The sequence below is a fragment of the Tachyglossus aculeatus genome, chromosome 5, assembly GCF_015852505.1.
Source record: "Tachyglossus aculeatus isolate mTacAcu1 chromosome 5, mTacAcu1.pri, whole genome shotgun sequence".
Lineage (NCBI taxonomy): Eukaryota > Metazoa > Chordata > Mammalia > Monotremata > Tachyglossidae > Tachyglossus > Tachyglossus aculeatus.
In genome coordinates, this window is record NC_052070.1 from 33,551,160 (window position 1) to 33,574,888 (window position 23,729).

General features: G+C 49.7%; 1 protein-coding gene across 2 annotated transcripts in view; it reads left to right on the top strand.

Moving 5' to 3' along the window:
- The first annotated feature begins 8,730 nt into the window (after positions 1 to 8,730).
- Positions 8,731 to 23,729, top strand: part of EPHB2 (EPH receptor B2) — a 317,134-nt gene continuing 302,135 nt past the window's right edge. For both annotated transcript variants that reach the window (XM_038746709.1, XM_038746710.1), the window contains exon 1: positions 8,731 to 8,844. In XM_038746709.1, the coding sequence (XP_038602637.1) occupies positions 8,781 to 8,844 (64 nt within the window). In that variant the 5' untranslated portion in view covers positions 8,731 to 8,780. The remainder of the gene's footprint in view (positions 8,845 to 23,729) is intronic.

Here is a 23,729-nt window from a genome sequence, read left to right on the forward strand (position 1 = left end):
AGAAGCAGCGTGGCTCAGTGGAAAGAGCACGGGCTTGGGAGTCAGAGGTCATGGGTTCAAATCCCGGCTCCGCTAACTGTCAGCTATGTGACTTTGAGCAAGTCACTTAACTTCTCTGTGCCTCAGTTACCTCATCTGTAAAATGGGGATAAATACAGTGAGCCCCACGTGGGACAACCTGATCACCTTGTATCCTCCCCAGGGCTTAGAATGGTGTTTTGCACATAGTATGCACTTAACAAATGCCATCACTATTATTATTATTAATAACACATTCCAACATTATTATATATATATATGAGTGGTTGCAGATATATATCTGCAACCACTCTATTTCTTTTAATGGTATCGTAAATATTTTTATGTTTGTCATTGTGTTGCCAACTTGTACTTCCCAAGAGCTTAGTACAGTGCTCTGCACACAGTAAGCGCTCAATAAAAACAATTGATTGATCCCCATTAGAGTGGAAATTCCTTGTGGGCAGGAAGCTTATCACCACGTTGTTCTGTACTTTCCAAGCACCTAGTACATTGCCATGCACAGATTATGTACTCAATAACTGCTCTGCTAATTCTCTGGCGCCCATTAGCCTGGGCTTGGTAGGGTGAGAAAGGAAGGCGGGAGGATCCGGAAAGATCCAGATTGGGGGCCCCAGTGAAAGTTAATTGCTGGCGCACCTGTCTGGCTTGGATTGTTTCCAAGCGGATACTTGTTCAGGATGCTCTTTTGGTGCTGGGCCAAATCACCCGACCCGGGGACCTTGAGGGGGTGGGACTACCCCTCACGGGCCTGAGCAGACGTGGCCTTGACAAGTCTCCGGTGTTGACCTGAGGCCACGGGGCAGGGCCTGCGATGGTCTGGCGTGGCTCCTGCAGTGTGTGACGTGGCTCCCGCAGTGTGCAGCGTGGCTCTCAACTGTGAGAAATGTGGCTCCCACCGTCTTCCAGTGTGACTCCTTCAGTGTGGGGTGAGACTCTTACAGTCAGTGTGGCTCGCGCAGTGGGCAGCGTGGCTCCCATAGTGAGCAGCGTGGTTCACACGGTGAGTGGCTTGACGCTTACAGTGAACAGTGGGGCCTTCACAATGAGCAACATGGCATCCGTCCGCGGTGATGCGGTATGCCCTTCTCAGTGAACAGCATGGAAGCAGCGTGGCTCAATGGAAAGACCTCGGGTTTGGGAACCAGAGGTCATGGGTTCTAATTCCAGCTCTGCCATATGTCTGCCGTGTGACCTTGGGCAAGCCGCTTAACTTCTCTGAGCCTCAGTGACCTCATCTGGAAAATGGGGATGAAGACTGTGAGCTCTATGTGGGGCAACCTGATCACCTTGTATCCCCCCAGCTCTTAGAACAGTGCTTCACACATAGTAAGCACTTAACAAATGCCATCATGATTTATTTATTTATGCCACAGTGAGTGACGCGGCTCCAGGTGGGGATGGGGGACTAGAGGGGAGCTAGCCCACCCGAGCCCCATAATAATAATGGTATTTGTTAAGCGTTGACAAGCTGAAGAGTGGCAGAGCCAGGATTAGAACCCATGACCTCTGACTCCCGAGCCCGTGCTCTTTCCACTGAGCCACGCTGCTTCTCTATCATCAGACATTGTAGTTCAGTCCCTTTTAGTTGAGGGTGCTACGGACTCTGGATTCCTATTTATCTCAGCTTGGACGGTGGTGGTTACTTCAGGTTGTCTGTCCTCCAAGGGGCAGGGACTATGTCTAATTGTCACCTGTGTATTCTCTCCCAGTGCTTAGTACAGTGCTCTGCATTCAGTAAGTGCTACATAATAATTATTACTATGATTGTATTTGTTAGGCACTTACTATGTGCCAAGCACTTGTTCTAAGCACTGGGGTAGAGACAAGATAATCAGGTTGTCCCACGTGGGGCTCACAGTCTTAATCCCCATTTTACAGATCAGGTAATTGAGGCACAGAGAAGTTAAGTGACTTGTCCAATGTCACACAGCAGACAAATGGCAGAGCCAGGATTAGAACATACATCCTCTGACTCCTAAACCCATGCTCCTTTCACTAAGCCACACTGCTTTACTACTTCTGGTACTACTTTTAGTCCCTGGGCACATCCCCCAGCACAGCCGAGGTGGGTGATGTTTACTTCCCTCCCCTGGAAAGAGGCTGTGGTTCAGGTGCAGGTCAGAGTCCTGGACACTCAAGCAGGATCTGGGACTCTATCAATTGATCAATTAGTGGCAGTGCCCAGCACTTACAACAGTGCCTTGCACATAGTAAGCGCTTAATAAATGCCATCATATATATATTTATTGAACACACTGTATGTAGAGCACTGTACTTAAAGACTTGGCAGAATGCAATAAAACAGAGTTGGTAACTAATTGATTAATTGTGGCATTCATTAAGCATTTACTGTGTGCCGGGCACTGTACTGAGCGCTGGGGTAGAAACAAGCAAATTGGGTTGGGCACAGTCCCTGTCCAACATGGGGACTCACGGTCTCAATCCCCGTTTCACAGATGAGGTAGGTGAGGCACGGAGAAGTGAAGTGGCTTGCTCAAGGTCACACAGCAGACAAGTGGTGGAGCCAGGATTAGAAGCCAGGTCCTTCTGACTTCCAAACCCATGCGCTATCCACTACACCACACTGCTTCTCCCATTCCCTGGTAGACACACTCCCCACCACAATGATCTCACAGTCAAGAACACCGGGCATGGAGGTATATGTGCCTTGCACATAGTAAGCGCTTAATAAATGCCATCATTATTATTATTATTATTACATGAGGCATAATGTGATTACATAATACGGACAGTTTTTCCGAAGTACACGGCATTCACCTGAACCAAGAGTGCCAGTCTGGGGGACCCCCTTGTCCTAAGCTACTGCCTCCTCTTACCAAATATCTCTAAATGGAGCCTCAGCAGCCCAGACAGAAGGAGACAGGATGCTGAAGATCCTGAAGAAAGGCAACTCGAAACATAGATGAATCCAACAGAGGACCGGCCAGCTGCCGACCGGACTGCAAACCGGATGCAGGGCTGCCCTAGAGAGTGCGGAGCTCCTTTTAGCCCTCGTGTACACTGACCGACTATCTGGATCGTTTGCACCAGAAACCCACTGTGGGGAGGTTTCAGAATCAAAAGAAAGTCCGGCCTGAAATATTCAGGTAATTGAGGCCAAAGTGGATGACTTGGTAGTGTGTGCCTGGGAATCAGAACGAGCAGCAGAACGAGCCCAGGCCTGGGAATCAGAGGAACTGGGTTCTGATCCCAGTTCCAACACTTCCCTGCCATGTCACTTTGGGAAAGTCACTCACCTCTCTGGGCCTCAGTTTCCTCATGTATAAAATGGGGATTAAATGCCTTTTCTCTTTCCCCTTAGAATGTGAGTCCTGTGTGGGAATGGGACTGGCACACAGGAAGTGCTTAACAAGTACCACTATTATCATGTACTCTCCCAAGCATTTAGTCCATTCATTCATTCATTCATTCATTCATTCAATCGTATTTATTGAGCACTTACTGTGTGCAGAGCACTGGACTAAGCACTTGGGAAGTACATGTTGGCAACATATAGAGACGATCCCTACCCAACAACGGGCTCACAGTCTAGAAGTCTAGAGCACAGTCCAGTGCTCTGCACATGGTAAACGCTCAATAAATAACATTGATTGATTGATGGATGGATGGATTATTACTGTCCTGGGAATTCCATTAGAAAGACGGCCCAGCCCCTGTCCTCAGGGAGCAATCAAAACATCATCTCCTCCACCCAGGACCCAGCTGTTCTCCTCATGTGCAGCATCTCAGTTCCAGCTTTGATTTGGGGGCAGGGAATCTGCAGTCAGTGATGGAGCCAGGACTGATTGTGTCGGAAAGGAGAGCTCCCAGAAGGCATTATTACGGGAATTCCTTGGAAAACCAAGCCTGGAGACCTCAGGGCCAGGTTAATGGTAGAAGCAGCAGAAGCAGCATGGTGTAGTGGATAGAAAATGGGCCTGGGAGCCAGAGGTCATGGGTTCTAATCCCAGCTCTGCGATTTGTCTGTTGTGTGACCTTGGGCAAGTCTCTTCACTTCTCTGTGCCTCAGTTACCTCATCTGGAAAGTGGGGATTGAGACTGTGAGCTCCACATGGGACAGAGACTGTGTCCAACCTGATTTTCTTGTATCCACCCCAGTGCTTAGAACAGTGACTAAGTGACTTCTAGACTGTGAGCCCACTGTTGGGTAGGGACCGTCTCTATATGTTGCCAACTTGTACTTCCCAAGTGCTTAGTACAGTGCTCTGCACACAGTAAGCGCTGAATAAATATGATTGAATGAATGAATGAACAGTACCTGGCACATACTCAGTGCTTAACAATTACCATTATTATTATTATTGTTATATGAAGCAGATTCTAGACTCGGAGCTTATTGTGGGCAAGGAATGTGTATACCAACTCTGTTGTAATGTATTCTCCCAAACTCTTCATGCAATGCTTTGTACCCAGAAAGTGCTCAATAAATACAACTTACTGATTGGTTAATTCTGTATTCCTGTCGCCTGTATGCCCACCCTCCCCTTCTGGACATGGCATCTCAGGGCCACCTGTATCCTTCAAGAGCCACTCCAGCCCTTCCACACCACCTAAGCACTTGCATCCCACACCCCCTGTTGTGTTTATGTACTCCATTACTCCCTGTACCGCAATTTATTTTAGAGCCCACCTGCGCCCCGGGACTGTAAGCTCCTTGAGATCAGGAGTCATGTCTTTTAACACCATTTCACTCTCCCAAGTGCTTGATACAGAATTCCACATTCAGAAGGCGCTCAGTAGGTGCAATTGATTGATTAATCTCAGGACTATCTCCTCCAGGAAGCTTTCTCAGATTAACCCCAACCACCATTTTGATTTGCCCACCAAATCTGTGATCCACCTCTCCCCCTCAACTCATTCTTGGCTCTACTGAAGATATTCAGTTCAGCGCATCTATTTCGTTGACCGTCTTGGGTCTCCTATGGGACAGGTGCTCCCGTGCCTATGCCCAAATAAGGACCCCTAAAGCCTGGAATTCTGCTGCAGATTGATCAGGGGATCACCACACAACCATGTTAATGTTGTTGATGATGATTGCTCAAAGGCATGGTTCCCATTTTGCCCACCTTAGAAGCAGCGTGGCTCAGTGGAAAGAGCACGGGCTTTGGAGTCAGAGGTCATGGGATCAAATTCCGGCCCAGCCACTTGTCAGCTGTGTGACTTTGGGCAAGTCACTTAACTTCTCTGTGCCTCAGTTAACTCATCTGTAAAATGGGGATTAAGATTGTGAGCCCCACGTGGGACAACCTGATCACCTTGTAACCTCCCCAGGGCTTAGAACAGTGCTTTGCACATAGTAAGTGCTTAATAAATGCCATTTTTAGTATTATTATTATTATTATTACCTGGCTCTCACATCAATTCTGACCCTTACGACCAAATCGTCAGCGTCCTTCAAAGCTGTATTAAAATCACATCTCTTCCAAGAGACCTTCCCTAAGTCCTCATTTCCTCTACTTCCTCACCCTCTCTGTCTCCCTTAGACTTGGATTTGCATCCTTTATTTATACGGGACTTATGCATATATCCGTAATTCATTTATTTATATTAATGTCTCCCCCTCTAGACTGCAAGCTCCTGTGGGCAGTGAACATGCCTACCAATTCTGTTGTACTGTACTCTCCCAAGTACAGTGCTCTGCACGCAGTAAGCAGTCAACAAATACCATTGATTGATTGATTGATTCAACTGCCAGTACTACTACTAGGAAAAAAAAAATAACTGTGGTATTTGTTCAGTCAATCATTCATTCATTCATTCTTTTAGACTGTGAGCCCACTGTTGGGTAGGGATTGTCTCTATATGTTGCCAACTTATACTTCCCAAGAGCTTAGTACAGTGCTCTGCACACAGTAAGCACTCAATAAATATGATTGATTGATTCATTCATTCATTCAATCGTATTTATTGAGCGCTTACTGTATGAAGAGCACTGTACTAAGGGCTTGGAAACAACAAAAAATAGAGACAATCCCTACCCAACAACAGGCTCACAGTCCAGAAGGGGGGAGGGGGGTCAGACAACAAAACAAAACAAAACAAGTAGACAGGTATCAATAGCATCAATATTGTTAAGTACAGACGACGTGCCAAGCGCTGTACTAAGTGTCAGGATAGAGGATAATCAGACTCTATGTGGGGTTCATAGTCTCAGAACCCTTGGTTCCAGGCCCACTGACTCGAATCTTGATAAGCCCCCCTTTCCTCTTCTCCCACTTCCTTCTATGTCACCCTGGCTTGCTCCCTTTGTTCCTCCCCATTCCAGCCCCACACCACTTATGTACATATCTGTCATTTGTTTATTTCTATTAATGCACGACTGTCCCTCTAGACTATAAGCTCGTTGTGGGCAGGGAATGTGTCTGTTTATTGTCGTATTGTACTCTCCCAAGTGCTTAGTACAGTGTTCTGCACACAGTAAGTGCTCAGGAAATACGATTGACTGGCTGACTGACAAGAGGAAGCGGGCTGACCGACTGACCAGTGCCTGGGAACCCTGTCAGGCAGGTGATTGTAGGAGAAGGGAAGGCAAAGAATCGAGCCAGATCTGGTCAGTGGAATCCCTTGCAGTGCCCATTCTCCTGTTTCAGCCATTACGGATGACCAAGGAAGTCCCACCCCTCCCCGCTGCTCTCCCCTTGATTCACTCATTCATTTGATCGTATTTATTGAGCGCTTACTGCGCACAGAGCACTATACTAAGCGCTTAGGAAAGTACAGAACAACAATAAACAGACGCATTCCCTGCCCACAATGAGCTTACAGTCTAGAGGGACTGTAAGTTCCTTTCCACGGTGTCCGCTGCATGGACAGCAATCAATCCCGAGTACTTAATGAGTGCTTACTCTGAGCAGTCAGTCATATTTACTGAGCACCTACTATGTGCAGAGCACTGTACTCAGTTTTTGGGAGAGCACAATATACAATAAACAGATACAGCCCACAATGAGCTTACAGTCTAGAGAAGTGGTGGTTGTGATGATGATGATGATGACGATGATGGTATAGTAAGTGCTTAACAAATACCATCATCATTATGATTATTATTCTAAGCACTGGAGTGCTGTGTTAAGCACTTGGAACAGTGTGAGAGAATCAGTAGACACAGAAAAAAGGACCCAGGATTTAAAATAGAAACTCTAATAGGAAATTTCAGTTGTCCATTACCTCCACCCCCATCCGTACTTTGGTAGGATGAATGAACAAAGCTCTGAGAGCCCGTGGTTGGATAGGGACCGTCTCTATCTGTTGCCAAATTGTACTTTCCAAGCGCTTAGTACAGTGCTCTGCACACAGCAAGTGCTCAGTAAATACGATTGAATGAATGAATGAGTTTGGTGGCCATCCACAGCTAATGAATGTCAATGGCAACTCCGTCCCCAGCACCTCCGTGTTCTTCCCATTCCCAACCCCCGGAGGGAAGGAGATCCTGCGCAGATCCCCAGGAAATCATTCCCGGAGGGTCCTGTCCCGTCCGGTCCTCGGGCTCGGAACGTGTGGTCTGTTCTCTGTCTCCGGGGCCCGCGGCTGTGAACCTGAGAGGCAAGGAGCGTTTTTGGCTCCCTGCTAAGCTAAATCAATGGAAATTGTTGCCACCTTCAAGTGGATGGAAAATTCGGAATAAATGTAGTGGAAATCTTTTCCTCCCTCTCTCCCTCCCCCCCCCCCCCCCCACTTTCCTTTCTCCTCCGGGCTCCCTCCTCTTCCTCGGGCTCTGGCCTTACCCTCGGGAGGCTCCATCCAGGCCCAGGTGCCCACGCTGAGGATCTGGGGGTGGCAAAGGGAGGTGCCCACTGGAAGGGGCGAGGCCGGAGGGAGACACGGGGGGCTGCAGCCCCGGTGCTACAGGCTGGCTATTGGATTGCAATCGGCTCAGAGAAGGTGTCCATCAGGCCCGGATCCCGCTGACCGAGTCGGCTCCCACCCTTCGCCCAAATGGGGGGGGGAGGGGGCTCCCCCCCTAAAAAAAAAAACCCACCCCAGACCACCTTCATTCCCGGGGTAGCAAGAAGAGGAGGGGGAGGTGTATTGTTTCTTGCTGACGTCGTGGCCGGGGAGAGCCGCTTGTTTTGTTTGTGGATTTTTTTTTCATTCGCTGCAGTTTGGCCCCCTTTGGATCAGAAAGCCCCTCGGAGATCCCCCCCTCCCCCCGCAGCCTCTGCAGCCCCTTCCTCCTCCTCTTCTGCTCCTCCTCCCCTCCCCCAGACCCCCCCCCCCCCCCCCGCTCCTGTCAGCAGCGCCAGACGTTCCCCGGCTTTGCAGCATTCAATAAAAATTGAGAAACATTTGGGCTGAAATCACTGCTTTATCTGGATGATAGACAGGTCCGGACGAGACCACCGGCGGCCCGGGGGGAGGGCCCGGCCCGGCCCTCCGTCTCCGGTCCTGGGGGGCGGGGGGGCTTCGGCAGCTCCTAGGCGACCGAGCATCCCGGTGGGAGTCCATCGAGGGGAGTGGTCCCCCCCGCCGCCCCCGCCCCCGGGGGGCCAGCACGGGCCGGAGCCGGGATCCCCCCCACCCCCCCCCGGCCGGCGCAGATGGATCGTTCCTCCGCCCTGGCTCTGCTCTGGTCCTTTTTCTCCCCTCTCCCGGATGGCTCATTCTGCTGGAAGCGCCGGCCCTCCGCTGCCCCCCGCTCGCCCTGCCCGGCCGGGCTCCATGGCCCGCCGGCCCTTGGCCCTCTAAATGCCCGGCCCGGGCCCGGGCTCGCCCACGCCATGGATCTGCTCTGGGCCTGGTCCATCCTGCTCAGTCTCCTGCCCCGACTCGGGGCAGTGGAAGGTAAGGGCGATGGGGAGGGGGAGGGGGTGGGAGGGAGACAGGCAGAGACACAAACACCCCCCCAAAGACAGACACCATCATCATCATCATCATCAGTCGTATTGATTGAGCGCTTACTATGTGCAGAGCACTGTACTAAGCGCTTGGGAAGTACAAATTGGCACCATATAGAGACAGTCCCTACCCAACAGTGGGCTCACACCCCACACCCGGAGACGCACACCTCCATCCGCCTGCAAAGTTTGCTCAAGGGGCAGCCTCCACTGTGTGCCCCTCGTTGGGTTGCTCCACTTCCCAAGCGCTCAGTCCAGTGCTCTGCGCACAGTTGGGCGCTCAATCCATAGCGCCCGAATGAATGGGGGTGGGTGGGTCCGGCAGGGCGGCCCACCCCCCCTGCCCTCCTGCTGGGCACCATGCGTTGGCGTCGGGGGGTTGGCGGGGACATTTGATTCTCTGATTGACTGTACCAGGAGGGAGGGGGAGCCGTCAGGGACCCATCTTGCTGAGCCTTTGTAGCCTGGCCAGCTCCGGAGGGGCGCTGGAAAAAAAGGAAAAAAAGAAAAAAAGAAAATAAAAACCGCGCCTTCCCAGCGCTTGGGCTAAGAGCCGGGCCTTCTCGGGGGTTCGGGGGCTGAACTCGTGGGAAAGAGGGGAGGGGGCGGCCCCAAAAGAGAATGAGCGGCACCAGCTGGGGCATCTGCAGGAAAGTTCGAGCGCTTAGTGCAGTGCTTGGCACACAGTGAACGCTCAATGAATCCGATTGAATGAATGAAAGTTTGAAGGACGGGGGAGCAAGTGTTCATGGACAGTCGGTTTGGGGAGGGCCTCCGGGCACCCAGGTAGGAAGGAAGGTACAGCCGGACCCCGGCTGCAAGAAAGGAAAGGCCCAGGCAGTGACCAGAGATGGTCCACCATCCTTTTGGGAGGCCCTTGGAGACCGACCGGTTGGCTCACAGCTGTGCCAGTGGGGTGAGGGGGGTCTCCTCCGCGATGGGTGCCCCCCGCGGGATGGGGTCCACACTGATGGGCCGGGGGGGGGGGGGGATTTCCCAGCCTCAGTCTCCCCACCGAAGCCCAGCCCGCTGGGAATCTCCTGATGGGAGCCCCCCCCCCCCCCGCCAATCCTGCCCGCCATCTCCCCACTGGGCTCGGTCTGGCCTCCCTCACCCTTTGGGAGGGTCGGCCTCGCCTTTCTGGGCACGAGGGAGGGGCACCAGACGCTCCCCAGCCCGGGTCTGGCCCTGTGGGACAGGGAGGAGGGAGTGTTCAGTGGCAGGTGTGGCAACGGGGTGCCAGCCCTGAACAGTGCTGGCGGCAGGTGTGATCGCAGTGGAAAGTTGATGGGATGTGGGTGTGTCCTAGTGGCATAGCCAAGCTTGGAATGAATGAACCAAGGCCCTTGGATGTGGCATTTGTTGGGGTCCGGGGCCCAAACCCTTCCCCACCCAGGGGTGACGGAGAGAATCTTTTCCCTCTCCCAGGGCCAGCATCTCTGTCATCCGCAAAATCCTGCTTCTGCCACAAAGCTGGGTCTCTGGCTCTGGAGCCGGAAGATCCGAAGCCTCTAGTATGACTTCACTTTTTCCCAAACAGATGAGGCTCTGGCGATAAGGGGGCACCTGGGAAACTTCCCTGGAGAGTGTCCGCCGGAACCCAGGTCCGTGGAAGTGAAGACCCGAGCGGTAGCGTCAGCCCTGGTGTTTTCCCCGCTGGGCCTCTGGGTTATTGGGAGACCACTGGTCCCCAGGGGTGGGGTTCAGGCCAGTGGCTAGACCGGGCCTCGGCTCTGTATTTCTCTGGAATATGGATGAGGTACCACTTATTAACTCAGAGTTTTGGGAAATGACTCATCTGTTGGCCAGCTATACGTTGCGATGTTTACAGTGCTACAGGAGCTTGGCATAAATATTACTATTTATGTAGCAGTAAGCGGAGCTGGAGGGAAGAAAATTGGCCGCTAGTGCTATTGAAATGGTCCTGGTGTGTTTTTAATTACCACGGGAGAAGCCATGCTTGTCCAACCAACTACGTCAGATGGGCGAACGTTTAGCTCCAATGGCGGGCAGGGACCCTGGACAGTGGCATACAGGGACCCTGGACAATGGTGGGCAGAGATCCTGGTCAGTGGCAGACAGGGATCCTGGAAAATGGTGGACAGAGACCCTGAACAGTGACAGGCAGGGACCCTGGACAATGTCAGACATGGACCCTGGATAGTGGTGGGCTGGACAATGGCCAACAGGGTCCCTGGACAATGGCAGGCTGCAACCCTGGACAGTGGTGGACAGGGAGCTGGAACAGTGGTGGGCAGGGACCCTGGGCCCTAAACAGAGACAGGCAGGGGACCTTGACTTGTAGTGAATAGGGACCCCAACCAATGGCCATGCCTACCATATCCAGCCACCAGGCTCCAGAAGGATTGGCCAAGCCTGGGCCTGACAAGCCTTTTGGGGTGGTCACTGGTGGCGTCCTCCTTTTCTGCCCCTTCAGGGTGGGCCTGTGGCTGGCTTTCAGCATTGAGGTGGGGAAGTGGTTGAGGTTGAGTGAGGAGAGACATGTGGACACTGGGGCCCAGAGGCTCCCATGTCCTCGCTTCAGGACCCGGATAGGCCTGAAAGCATTCTCCCCTCCAGGACCCTGCCTGCCCAAACCTCTCCCTCCAGGCTGAACCCAGACTCCTCCCCTTGGGGGCACCTGCCTCGCTCAGCTGGGGCAGGATGGGGCAGCCCACTGCTCAGCTCTCTTCCCTACCCTGCCCGGCTGAACCACTGGCCACCTCGGGAGCCCCAAGATCCCTCATCTGGCTTCCGGAGGCGGGGGAGGGCCGGGAAGTCCCCCTTCAGCCTGCGGTGACCCCGGGTCAATCAAACAGGTGAAAGGGAGTAACCCAGGAGGCGGGGTTGGAGGGGGAGAGGCAGCAGGAGTGGGAATGCTGGTGGGAACCTGAAGAGGGAGTCTGGGCTCCTTGGTTTGGGATTTCAGGGGTGAAGCAGAAGTCCGTGACCCCATCCCTGATACTGCCAGCTGGATAGATTGGCAGTGTGACCCTCCCTCACCCCAGCCATCCCCCTCACCGTGTTCGCAGTTCTCTCTGGGACCGCCCTGGCTGCCTCTCCCTGTCAGCCCCATCCCCACCTTGATATAAGCCACAGTCCGGCAGCAGAGGCGGCAGAAAGGCCCCGTCCCAGCCCTTGGCTTGGTTCGCTTCGCAAAGCAGCCATGAGCTTGTTTCCCGGGACCCGGTGGAGAATTATCATAAATCACCCAGGCGATATGACACTTGTCAAATAAAGTGAGCAAACTCTGACTGGTTGCTGCCGCCCCCACCAAAACCGAGCCTGTCGGTTCCCTGGATCTGTTAGATTGGGGCCGCTGGGGCCGGTGGGGAACCACAGGCCTTTGTGTTTCTTCTTGCCCCTCTGGGCACATGGCTGGCCCACTTCCCCTGGGCTGCGTGGCCCCCAAGGAGAGGCCGGTCCCCGCTCCTTTCCTTCCTTCCCTCTGTGGCAGGGCCAGGGACTCCATCCTCCTCACCTGTGATAGTCACGCCCTGTGTAATAATAATGGTATTTGTTAAGCGCTTACTGTGTGCAAAGCACTGTTCGAAGCACTGGGGGGATACAAGGTGATCAGGTTGTCCCATGTGGGGCTCACAATCTTAATCCCCATTTTACAGATGAGGGAACTGAGCACAGAGAAGTTAAGTGACTTGCCCAAAGTCACACAGCTGACAATTGGTGGAGCTGGGATTTGAACCCATGACCTCTGACATCAGCATCTCCTCAAAGCCCTGGTACAGCTTTACTCAATCATCATCATCATCAATCGTATTTATTGAGCGCTTACTGTGTGCAGAGCACTGTACTAAGCGCTTAGGAAGTACAAGTTGGCAACATATAGAGACAGTCCCTACCCAACAGTGGGCTCACAGTCTAAAAGGGGGAGACCGAGAACAAAACCAAACATACTAACAAAATAAAATAAATAGAATAGATATGTACAAGTAAAATAAATAAATAAATAGAGTAACAAATATGTACAAACATACATACATACATACAGGCATACTTATGGAGAGATTATTGTGTGCCAACCACTGTATTGAGCACTTGGGAGAGTCCACTAGAAACTCCCTTGTACTGAGTGGAACCATCTTTCTCTTTCTCCACCACCCCTTTACTTGTCCAAAGCCATTCCCTAGCCTGAGAACTGACACATCCTCAGGGAGTTTTCTCATCGCTCAGGGAGCAGGTTTGAGTGATAGCAGGGCAGACCTAAGCTCATAGGAGACACAAGCTGAGCTGGTCCCATGGGAGAGAGCGACATATACCAGAAGTAGCAGTGTCAGAGCAGCATGACATAGTGGGGAGGGCACAGGCCTGGGAGACAGAAGGGCCTGGGTTTCTAATCCTGGCTCTGCCACTTTTCTGCTGTGTGACCTCAAGCAAGTCACTCCACTTCTCTGTGCCTCAGTTACCTTGTCTGTAAAATGGGGATTGATCGACATGCAAATTCTTGAATCATTCCATATTTTTCAAAGCTTTTTTGAAGGCACAGCTCCTCCAAGAGGCCTTCCCTGAGTGTCCTTCTTTCCTCTTTTCCCACTCCCCGTACTTCACCTTGACTTGCTCCCTTTATTCATCCCCCCTCCAAGCCCTGCAGCACTTGTGTACATAACTGTAATTTTTATTTATTTCCATTAATGTCCGTCTCCCCCTCTAGACTGTGAGCTTGTTGTGGGCAGGGACTTGTCTGTGATATCGTTATACTGTACTCTCCCAAGTGCTTAGTACCGTGCTCTGCACACAGGAAGCACTCAATAAATAAGATAGACTGACTAAGATTGTGAACCCCATGTGGAACATGAACTGTGTCCAACCTGATTAGCTTATATCCACCCCAGTACTTAGTACAATGCCTGACACATAGTAAGCGCTTAACAAATACCGTTAAAATTTTTTTAAAACGGAAGTGGCAAGACTCAGCGGGCTAGGGGTCTGGCTGTGAACTCGGGGACGTGGAGTTCTCATCCTGCTGGCCCCCACTCGGCCGTTGGAGGGGTGTGGGCAGGAAGGGCCCAGGCCTCAATCCCCAGCGGGTTCCCAGAAACCACAGGAAGGAAATTAGTGGGCTCCCAGACTTGGGAGTTGGGAGGAGTTGTTCAAATGGTTACTGAGGGCATAACCCAGGGTGGACTGGGGCAAGACACTTGGTCACACCCTCGACCTCATCATCTCCTACCGCTGCACTATCTCCACCCTCACCAACTCTGAAATCCCTCTCTCTGATGATTACCTCCTCACTCACACTCCTCCCCCCGTTAATCTATATTACTCCCCCACAGAGACCTCCGCTCTCTCAACCCCATCCATCTCTCTCAGTGCATCACACCCCACCTTGCCTCCCTAATCTCTCTACCCACTCTTGATGACCAGATTACTGCTCTCAACTCCACCCTCTCTACTCAACTCAACTCGCTCTCTCCCCTTTCCCTTCACCGCTCTCGCACCACTAACCCATGGCCTTGGATCACTGCCACTGTCTGCCTCCTTCACTCTTATGCTCGAGCTGCTGAACGTTGCTGGCGAAAGTCTAAACACTAAGCCAACCTTGTTCACTTTAAATTTATCCTTTCCTGCCTTTACTCTGCCCTATCCTCTGCCAGGCAAAACTATTTTTCTTCCCTTATTGACATCCATGCCCATCATCCCCGTCAGCTGTTCTGGACATTTAGCTCCCTCCTCAGGCCCCCTGTTCCTCCCCTTTATCCATCCCTCACCCTAAACGAGCTGGCCACCTACTTCATTAGTAAAATTAACACCATCAAGTCTGAGCTCCCCAAAGTCATCCCTCCCCCTTCTCCATTCCCCCTGCTCTCAACCCTCTCCGCTACTCTCCCATCCTTCCCAGCAGTATCTTCAGATAAGATCCCCTCCCTCCTCTCAAGTACCACCCCATCATCCACCTGTGCTTCGGACACCATTCCCTCTCATCTTATGAAAACTCTCGCCCCTTCCCTCCTTCCCTCTTTAACTTACATCTTCAACCTCTCACTCTCCACTGGTTCCTTTCCCTCTGCCTTCAAACATGCCCACATCTCTCCCATCCTAAAAACACCCTCTCTTGACCCCACTGCCCCTTCTAGTTATTGCCCTATCTCCCTTCTACCCTTCCTTTCCAAACTCCTCGAACGAGTCGTTTACACCTGCTGCCTCAAATTCCTCAACTCCAACGCTCTCCTAGACCCTCTCCAATCCGGCTTCCATCCCCTACATGCCACCGAAACTGCCCTCTCAAAGGTCATGAATGACATCCTTCTTGTCAAATCCAATGGCTCCTAATCCTAATCCTCCTCGACCTCTCAGCTGCCTTCGACACTGTGGACCACCCCCGTCTCCTCAACACACTATCCAACCTTGGCTTCACAGACTCCGTCCTCTCCTGGTTCTCCTCTTATCTCTCTGGCTGTTCATTCTCAGTCTCCTTCACGGGCTCCTCCCCCCACTCCCATTCCCTTACTGTAGGGGTTCCTTATGGGTCAGTTCTTGGTCATCTTCTGTTCTCCATCTATACTCACTCCCTTGGTGAACTCATTCGCTCCCATGGCATCAACTATCATCTCTATGCTGATGGCACCCGAATCTACATCTCCACCCCTGTTCTCTCTCCCTCTCTCCAGGCTCGTATCTCCTCATGCCTTCAGGACATCTCCATCTGCATGTCTGCCCACCATCTAAAACTCAACATGTCCAAGACTGAGCTCCTTATTTTCCCTCCCAAACCCTGTTCTCTCCCTGACTTTCTCGTCACTATGGACGGCACTACCATCCTTCACGTTTCACAAGCCCGCAAACTTGGTGTCATCCTTGACCCCGCTCTCTCGTTTACCCCACAAATCCAATCCGTCCCCAAAACCTGCCTGTCTCTCCTCCACAACATTGCCAAGATCCGCCTTTTCCTCTCCATCCAAACCGCTACCTTGCTGGTTCAATCTCCCATCCCATCCCAACTGGATTACTGCATCAGCCTCCTTTCTGATCTCCCATCCTCCTCTCTCTCCCCGCTTCAGTCTACACTTCACTCTGCTGCCTGGATTATATCTGTACAGAAATGCTCTGGGCATTTCAGTCCCCTCCTCAAAAATCTCCAGTGTTTGCCCGTCAACCTTCAAATCAAGCAAAAACTCCTCACTCTCGGCTTCAAGGCTCTCCATCACCTCACCCCCTCCTACCTCACCTCCCATCTCTCCTTCTCCAGCCCAGCCCGCACACTCTGCTCCTCTGCCGCTAACCTCTTCATTGTGCCTCGATCTTGCCTGTCCCACCATCGACCCCTGACCCACGTCCTACATCTGCCCTAGAATGCCCTCCCATCACACATCTACCAAACTAACTCTCTTCCTCCCTTCGAAGCCCTACTGAGAGCTCATCTCCTCCAGGAGGCCTTCCCAGACTGAGTCCCCTCTTTTTCCTCTCCTCCTCCTCCTCCCCGCCGCATCACCCCCTCTCCTTCCCTCTGTCCTATCCCTTCCCTCCCCACAGCACTTGTATATATTTGTACATATTTATTACTCTATTTTTTAATGATGTGTATCTAGCTATAATTCCATTTATTCTGATGGTATTGACACCTGTGTACTTGTTTTGTTTTGTTGTCTGTCTCCCCCTTCTAGACTGTGAGCCCATTGTTGGGTAGGGACCATCTCTATACGTTGACGATTTTTACTTCCCAAGCGCTTAGTGCAGTGCTCTGCACAAAGTAAGTCCTCAATAAATATGATTGAATGAATGAATGAAGACAGAATGGGTTCGGCATCTCAGAACCCACGGAGAGCAGTGCGGTATTGCCAACATGGCTGGGGCCTCGGCTTCTCCCTAAAGCCCCTCCCTGGCCATGGCCGGGCCAGGGATGGGGGACAGTGGATTAAGAGGTGATCTGGTCAGGAAGTGCTGAGTTGGCAGGGGTTGGGAGGCTGGAGGAACAGTCAGTGGCCAACTTCGGCCGCAATCCTTGTCGGCTGTGGTTGGATTGCTCGGAGTGGACCAGCTGTTTATCTCCTGATGCAAGTTCCCAGGGCTCTGTGTGAAGTCAGCCTCCCTCAGTGCTGTAGTGGTGCTGAGGAAGAGGAGGAGGAGAAGGTGGAAGAGGAGGAGGAGAAGGTGGAAGAGGAGGAGAAGAAGGTGGAGAAGGTGGAAGAGGAGGAGGAGAAGGTGGAAAAGGTGGAAGAGGAGGAGGAGGAGGAGGAAAAGGTGGAAAAAGTGGAGGAGGAGGATGTGGAGGAGGAGGAGGATGGAATAGAGGAGAGAGAGCTACCACTTCTAGAGGGAATCACAATGCTGACTATGAGAGGTGAACAGTCTCCCCGTATAGACTGTAAGCTTCTTGTGAGCAAGGGATCATGTCTACCACATCTATTGTACTGGACTTTCTCAAGCAGTTAGAGACGCGGCATGGTCTAGTGGAAAAAGCAAGGGCTTTGGAATTAGAAGACCTGGGTTCTAGTTCCAGCTCCACCACTTTCTTCCTATATGACCTTGGGCAAGTCACTTAATGTCTCTGTGCCTCAGTTTCCTCAACTGTAAAATGAGGATTCAGTACCTGTTCTTCCTCCTATTTAGACTGTGAGCCCCACATGGGGCCTTATTGTCTTGCATCTATCCCAGTGTTTAGAACAGTGCTAGGCACATAGTCAATGCTCAGCACATACTGGTTATTGGTATAGTTCTCTGCACACAATAAATGTTTGATAAATACCACTGATAGATTGCTTGAGCAAGGTGGACCTCTCGGGACCCAGGGCTAAAACACTAGCTATTTGGAGGCCACACCACCTCCCAGAGGCCTTCCCTGATTAATCACTGACCTACCAAGTTAGCTTTTCCTAACACTTCCCCGGGCACATAGTAAGTGCTTAACAAATTATTATTATTATCATCATTATTATTATTATTCTTGTGTGCCGTCAAGTCATTTCCGATTCATAGCGACTCCATGGATATAATTTCTCCAGAACGTCCTGTTCTCTGCCATAATCTGCAACCTTTCTAATAGTTCTTGTGTTATCGCTGTTATGGTCTCTGTCCATCTAGCTTCTGGTATCCTCTTACACGTTTTCCCTGGCCTTTTCCTAGCATTAGTGTTTTCTCCAGAGAATTAGTCTTCCTGATGATGTGCCCAAACTATGCTAATCTAAGTCAAGTCATTTGGCCTTCCAAAGACCACTTTGGTTTAATTTGCCCCAAAATTCATTTGTTTGTCTTTCGGGCAGTCCATGGTATTTTCAAAAGCCTTCTCCAACATTACATTTCAAAAGAATCGATGTTCTTTCTATCCTGTTTTTTCACTGTCCAGCTTTCAGATCCATACATTGTCACTGGAAACACTACAGAGTTGACAATTTGAATACCACAATTATTATTATTATTATTATTATCATTATTATTATTATTATTATTACTACTATTCCTGCCTGCCACCACTTCAGCCCTTCTAGGACACCCAAGTGTTTAAGGTCTCACCACTCCCATAGCTCTTATGGACATATTTTATGTACCATCTACAATACTAGATTGTAAACTCCCCGGGGACAGGGATGGCGTCTGCTAATGCTCATTCTAGTCTCTAATAGCTTGGTTTGCTGTCCTGTACACCTACTGTGTTTATTTAGCCGACTGTGTTTAATAAATGATATCGATTGGTTGATTGGTTTAGAATGACCAGAAACTTTCGTATTCTACACTGCCTGGCCCCCAAATTCAATGGTTTCAAGATTCATACAGAAGTTCCAGGGGCCCAGAGAGACTGGTGATGTCATCTATACTTGGAAGATTCTTCAAATAATTGTGGCATTTGTTAAGCGCTTACTGTGTGCCAAAAACTGTATTTAAGAGCTGGGGTAAATGCAAGATGATCTGGTCAGGCGTAGTCCCTGTCCCACATGGAGCTCGTAGTCTAAGTTGGAGGCACACCAGGTATTGAATCCCCATTTTACAGATGAGGCCCAGAGAAGTTTAACCCATATGCCCAATCAATCAATCGATCAATCAATCAATCATATTTATTGAGCGCTTACTGTGTACAGAGCACTGTACTAAGCACTTGGGAAGTACAAGTTGGCAACATATAGAGACAGTCCCTACCCAACAGTGGGCTCACAGTCTAGAAGGGGAAGACAGAGAACAAAACCAAATATATTAACAAAATAAAATAAATAGAATAGATATGTACAAGTAAAATAAATAAATAAATAAATAGAGTAATAAATATGTACAAACATATATACATATATACAGGTGCTGTGGGAAAGGGAAGGAGGTAAGATGGGGGCGATGGAGAGGGGGACGAGGGGGTGCCCAAGGTCACTCAAGTGACAGAACTGGTATTAGAACCCAGTTCCTCTGATTCTCAGGCCCATGCTCTTTCTAATAGTCCAGGCTGCTTCACATCTCCTGTAGAAGGCCTTCCCTGATTAATTTCCCATCTTACCTGGCTGTATCCCACCCCTTCCAACTGCTCCTTCAGCATTTCTGCACCACCTACACAGATAGGTCCTCACAACTCCCAGGAGACTGAGGTAAATATCTCCACATCCTTTCCTTCAGCGCCAACTCATTTATATGGGTTCTCCGCCACTTGTCTGCTCTGTGACCTTAGGCAAGTCACTTCACTTCTCTGGGCCGGTTGCCTCATCTGTAAAATGAGGATTGAGACTGTGAGGCTTTTGTGGGACAGGGACTGTGTCCAAGCCGATTTGCTTGTATCTATCCTAGAGCTTAGTATAGTGCCTGGCACACAGTAAGTGCTTAACAAATGCTACAATTATTATTAGTATTATTATTACATGTCCTCTGTCCCTTCTTCCTCCTACCTGTGATCTATTTCAATGTCTGTATTCCCGTCTTGACTGTAAACTCTTGACTGTAAACTCCTTGAGGGCAGGGATCATGTGTATCAAGGGCTTAGTGCTCTACAGTGCTCTATGTCACGTAGGGGTCAGTAGATGCCAATGTTGATGATGATGATGATGATGATGATGCGGCTGCCAGCCCCTCCCCTGCTCTGTCCAACCCCCAGCTCTGGAAGCTCAGCAAGCGGGCAGGGGCAGGGACAGGGCTAGTGGCAAGACCAGGGCAGCCCAGGCAGGGCAGTGGAGTGATGGGGCAAAGGATATGTGCTAAGCACTGTTCTAAGGGCTGGGGTAGATACAAGGTAATCAGCTTGTCCCACGTGGGGCTCACAGTCTTAATCCCCATTTTACATATGAGGTAACTGAGGAACAGAGAAGTTAAGTGGCTTGTCCAAGGTCACACAGCAGACAAGTGGTGGAGCTGGGATTAGAACCCACATCCTCTCACTCCCAAGCCAGTGCTGTTTCCACTAAGCCACGCTGCTTCTCTAGCTCAGCCCAAATCCTCTCCACAATGTGGCCAATGGGTCAGCAATCCCCCAGCCCACTTCTCCATGATGGGTTGATAGTAATAATAGTAGCGTTATTTGTTATTAATAATAATAATAATGGTATTTGTTAAGCACTTACTATGTGTCAAGCACTGGTCTAAGCACTGGGGTACATAGAAGATAATCAGGTTGTCCCACATGGGGCTCACAGTCTTAATCACCAATTTACAGATGAGGTAACTGAGACTTGCCCAGGGTCACATAGCAGACAATTGGCGGAACTGGGATTAGAACCCATGTTAAGCACTTATGTACTAAACTCCAAGTTCCACGCTAAACGGTGGGGTATATACAAGCTAATCAGGTCAGACACAGTTGCTGTCCCTCATTGGGATCACAGTTTAAGGGGAGAGAGAGAACAGGTATTTAACCTCCATTTTACAGATGAGGGAATTGAGGCCCAGATAACTCAAGTGACCTTCCCCAGGTCACACAGCAGGCAAGTGGCAAGGCCGGGATTAGAACCCAGGTCCTCTGACTCCCAGGTGTGGGCTCTTTCCACCTAGCTGCACTGTTATTCCCCAACTCTCCTCAGCCAGCCCTGGCTCTTCCCGTCCTCCTGTCTTCCCTGAAGCCTAAAGCCTGGAGAGCAACACTCTTGCTTTTGTGCTCTGCACACAGTAAGCACTCAATAAATACGATTGATGATAGAAGAAGTGCTTCATTCATTCATTCCTTCAATCATATTTATTGAGTGTTTACTGGGTGCAAAGCACTGTACTAAGCACTTGGGAGAGTGCAATATAACAATAAACAGACACATTTCCTTCCCACAATGAGTTTACAGTCTAGAGGGGGAGTCAGACATTGATATAAATAAATAACAGATATGTGCACATGGTAAGTGCTTAACAAATACCCCTATTATTATTATTATTATTATTATTGTTATTAATAAGAATAGGTACACAGGTGTTGAGCTGGGGTGAGTAACAAATGCTTAAGGGGTACAGATCCAAATTCATAGGCTACTTAATAATAATAATTATGGTATATGTTAAACACTTACTATGTGCTGCACACTGGGGTGAATACAAGCAAATCGGTTGGACACAGTCCCTGTCCTGCATAGGGCTCATAGTCTTAATCCCCATTTTACAGATGAGGTAACTGAGGCACAGAGAAATGAAGTGATTTGCCCTAGTCCACACAGCAGATAGGTGGCAGAGCTGTAGAACCCATGACCTTCTGACTCCCCTCTAGACCATGCTGCTTCTGTGACTGTGAATCCCATGTGCGAGACCTGATGATCTTGTATTTACCCCAGCACTTTGGACTTAGTAAGCCCTTAACCACTGCCACAATTATTATTTGTTTTAATATCATCATCAATCAGTCAATCATTTTATTGAGCGCTTAGTGTATGCCAAGCACTTGTACTAGACACTTCAGAGAGAACAATGCAGTAGAGGTGGTCATTTCCTGCCCACAAGGAGCTCATGGTATAGAGGGGCAGACATAAAAATAGATTACTGATGGGATGAGATTGTGTTACAATGTAAAAGAATTGATTTGCCCACAAGCAGCTTACAGTTTAGATTTGAATATCAAATTCTTAGGGAGTACAGATGCAAGTGTATTTCCTCTGCTCCCTCTCCCTTCTATGTCACCCTTACACTTGGAGTTGCACCCTTTATTCACCCCACCCTCAGCCTCACAGCACTTACATCCAGATTCATAATTTACTTACGTTAATGTCTGTCTCCCCATAATAATAATGATGGTATGTGTTAAGCGCTTACTATGTGCAAAGCACTGTTCTAAGTGCTGAGGGGATACAAGGTGAACAGGTTGTCCCATGTGGAGCTCACAATCTTAATCCCCATTTTAATCCCCATGAGGTAACTGAGGCACAGAGAAGTTAAGTGACTTGCCCATTGTCACACAGCTGATTAGTGATGGAGCCAGGACTAGAACCCATGACCTCTGACTCCCAAGCCCGTGCTCTTTCCACTGAGCCATGCTGCTTCTCATCTAAACTGTAAACTGCTTGTGGGCAAATCAATTCTGTTACATTGTATTATATGCTCCCAAGTGCTCAGCACAGTGCTCTGCCCACAGTAAGCACTCAATAAATATAATTGATTGACTGATTGCCTAGGCAACACAGAAGAGAAGGTGAATGGAAAAAATTAAGTGCCTGTGTTCTTTCTCCTGTTCCCAGTACTTTAAAATAATTTTTATCCATGCCCCCCTTTTATGGTAAGCTCCTTGCTTATGTTGTATTCACCTAAAAAATAATAATGATGCTATTTGTTAAGCAGTTACTAAGGCACTGTTCTAAGCACTGGGATGGTTATGAGCAAATCGGGTTGGACGCAGTCCCTCTCCTACATGGGGCTCAGAAATCTCAATTCCCATTTTACAGAAGAGAGAACTGAGGCACAAATAAGTGAAGTGATTTGTCCAAGGTCACACAGCAGACAAGTGGCGGACCTGTGCTCTAAAGGCATCTTAGCACTCCCTAGGCACTAAATAAATATCATTGATCGGTAATTCAGGAAAGATATCTTCTAAAATCAAGTTAAAGTACACATAGCTCAATATAAGGGAGGAAGGCTTTCTAGCAATAGAACAACTCTTGTTGAAATCTATTTTTGAAAGATGAAATTAGGAATGGAAGCTGAGAATCTGGTTTCTGGTGCTGCCCCTGGCTGCTATTCCGGGGATAAAACATTTGGGTGTTTATATGCTTATCAACCAGAGGATTTGTCTGAACTTTTGGCTCAAAGTGAAGTTACTTGCCCAGAGTCACGCAGAAGATAGTTTGCAGAGTTCCGTTCTAATCCCGGCTCCGCCACTTGTCAGCTGTGTGATTTTGGGCAAGTCACTTCTCTTCTCTGTGCCTCAGTTACCTCACCTGTAAAATGGAGATTAAGACTGTGCCCCATGTGGGGCAACCTGATTACCTTGTATCCCCCCAGCGCTTAGAACAGTGCTTGGCACATAGTAAGAGCTTAACAAATACCATCATCAACAGCTGGGATGAGAATCCAGGTCCTCTGGGTCCCTGGCCTGGGCTCTTTCCACTAGCCCACCCTGCTTCTTGGGATCTGGGTTCTTAATCCCAGCCCTGCCACTGCTTCCGTAGCTCATTGTGGGTTGGGAATATGTCTGTTTATTGTTATACTGTACTCTTCCAAGTGCTTAGTACAGTGCTCTTCACACAGTAATCGCTCAATAAATAGAATGAATGAAGGAATGAAGGAATAACCTCTCTGTCCTCCAATCCAACTTTCTCCTCCCTCTCTTCCCTCCTTCCCCACCATAAACTGGTTCCACATCCTTCCTGTCCCCCTTCCCTGACTTCACACTGACTCACATCAGGAAAAGGATGCCGGAAGAAATAGGTCCAGCATCATTATTCTTTTATATTACTATTTATCTCCCCCTCTAGACTGTAAGCTCTAGACTGTGGGCAGGGAGCA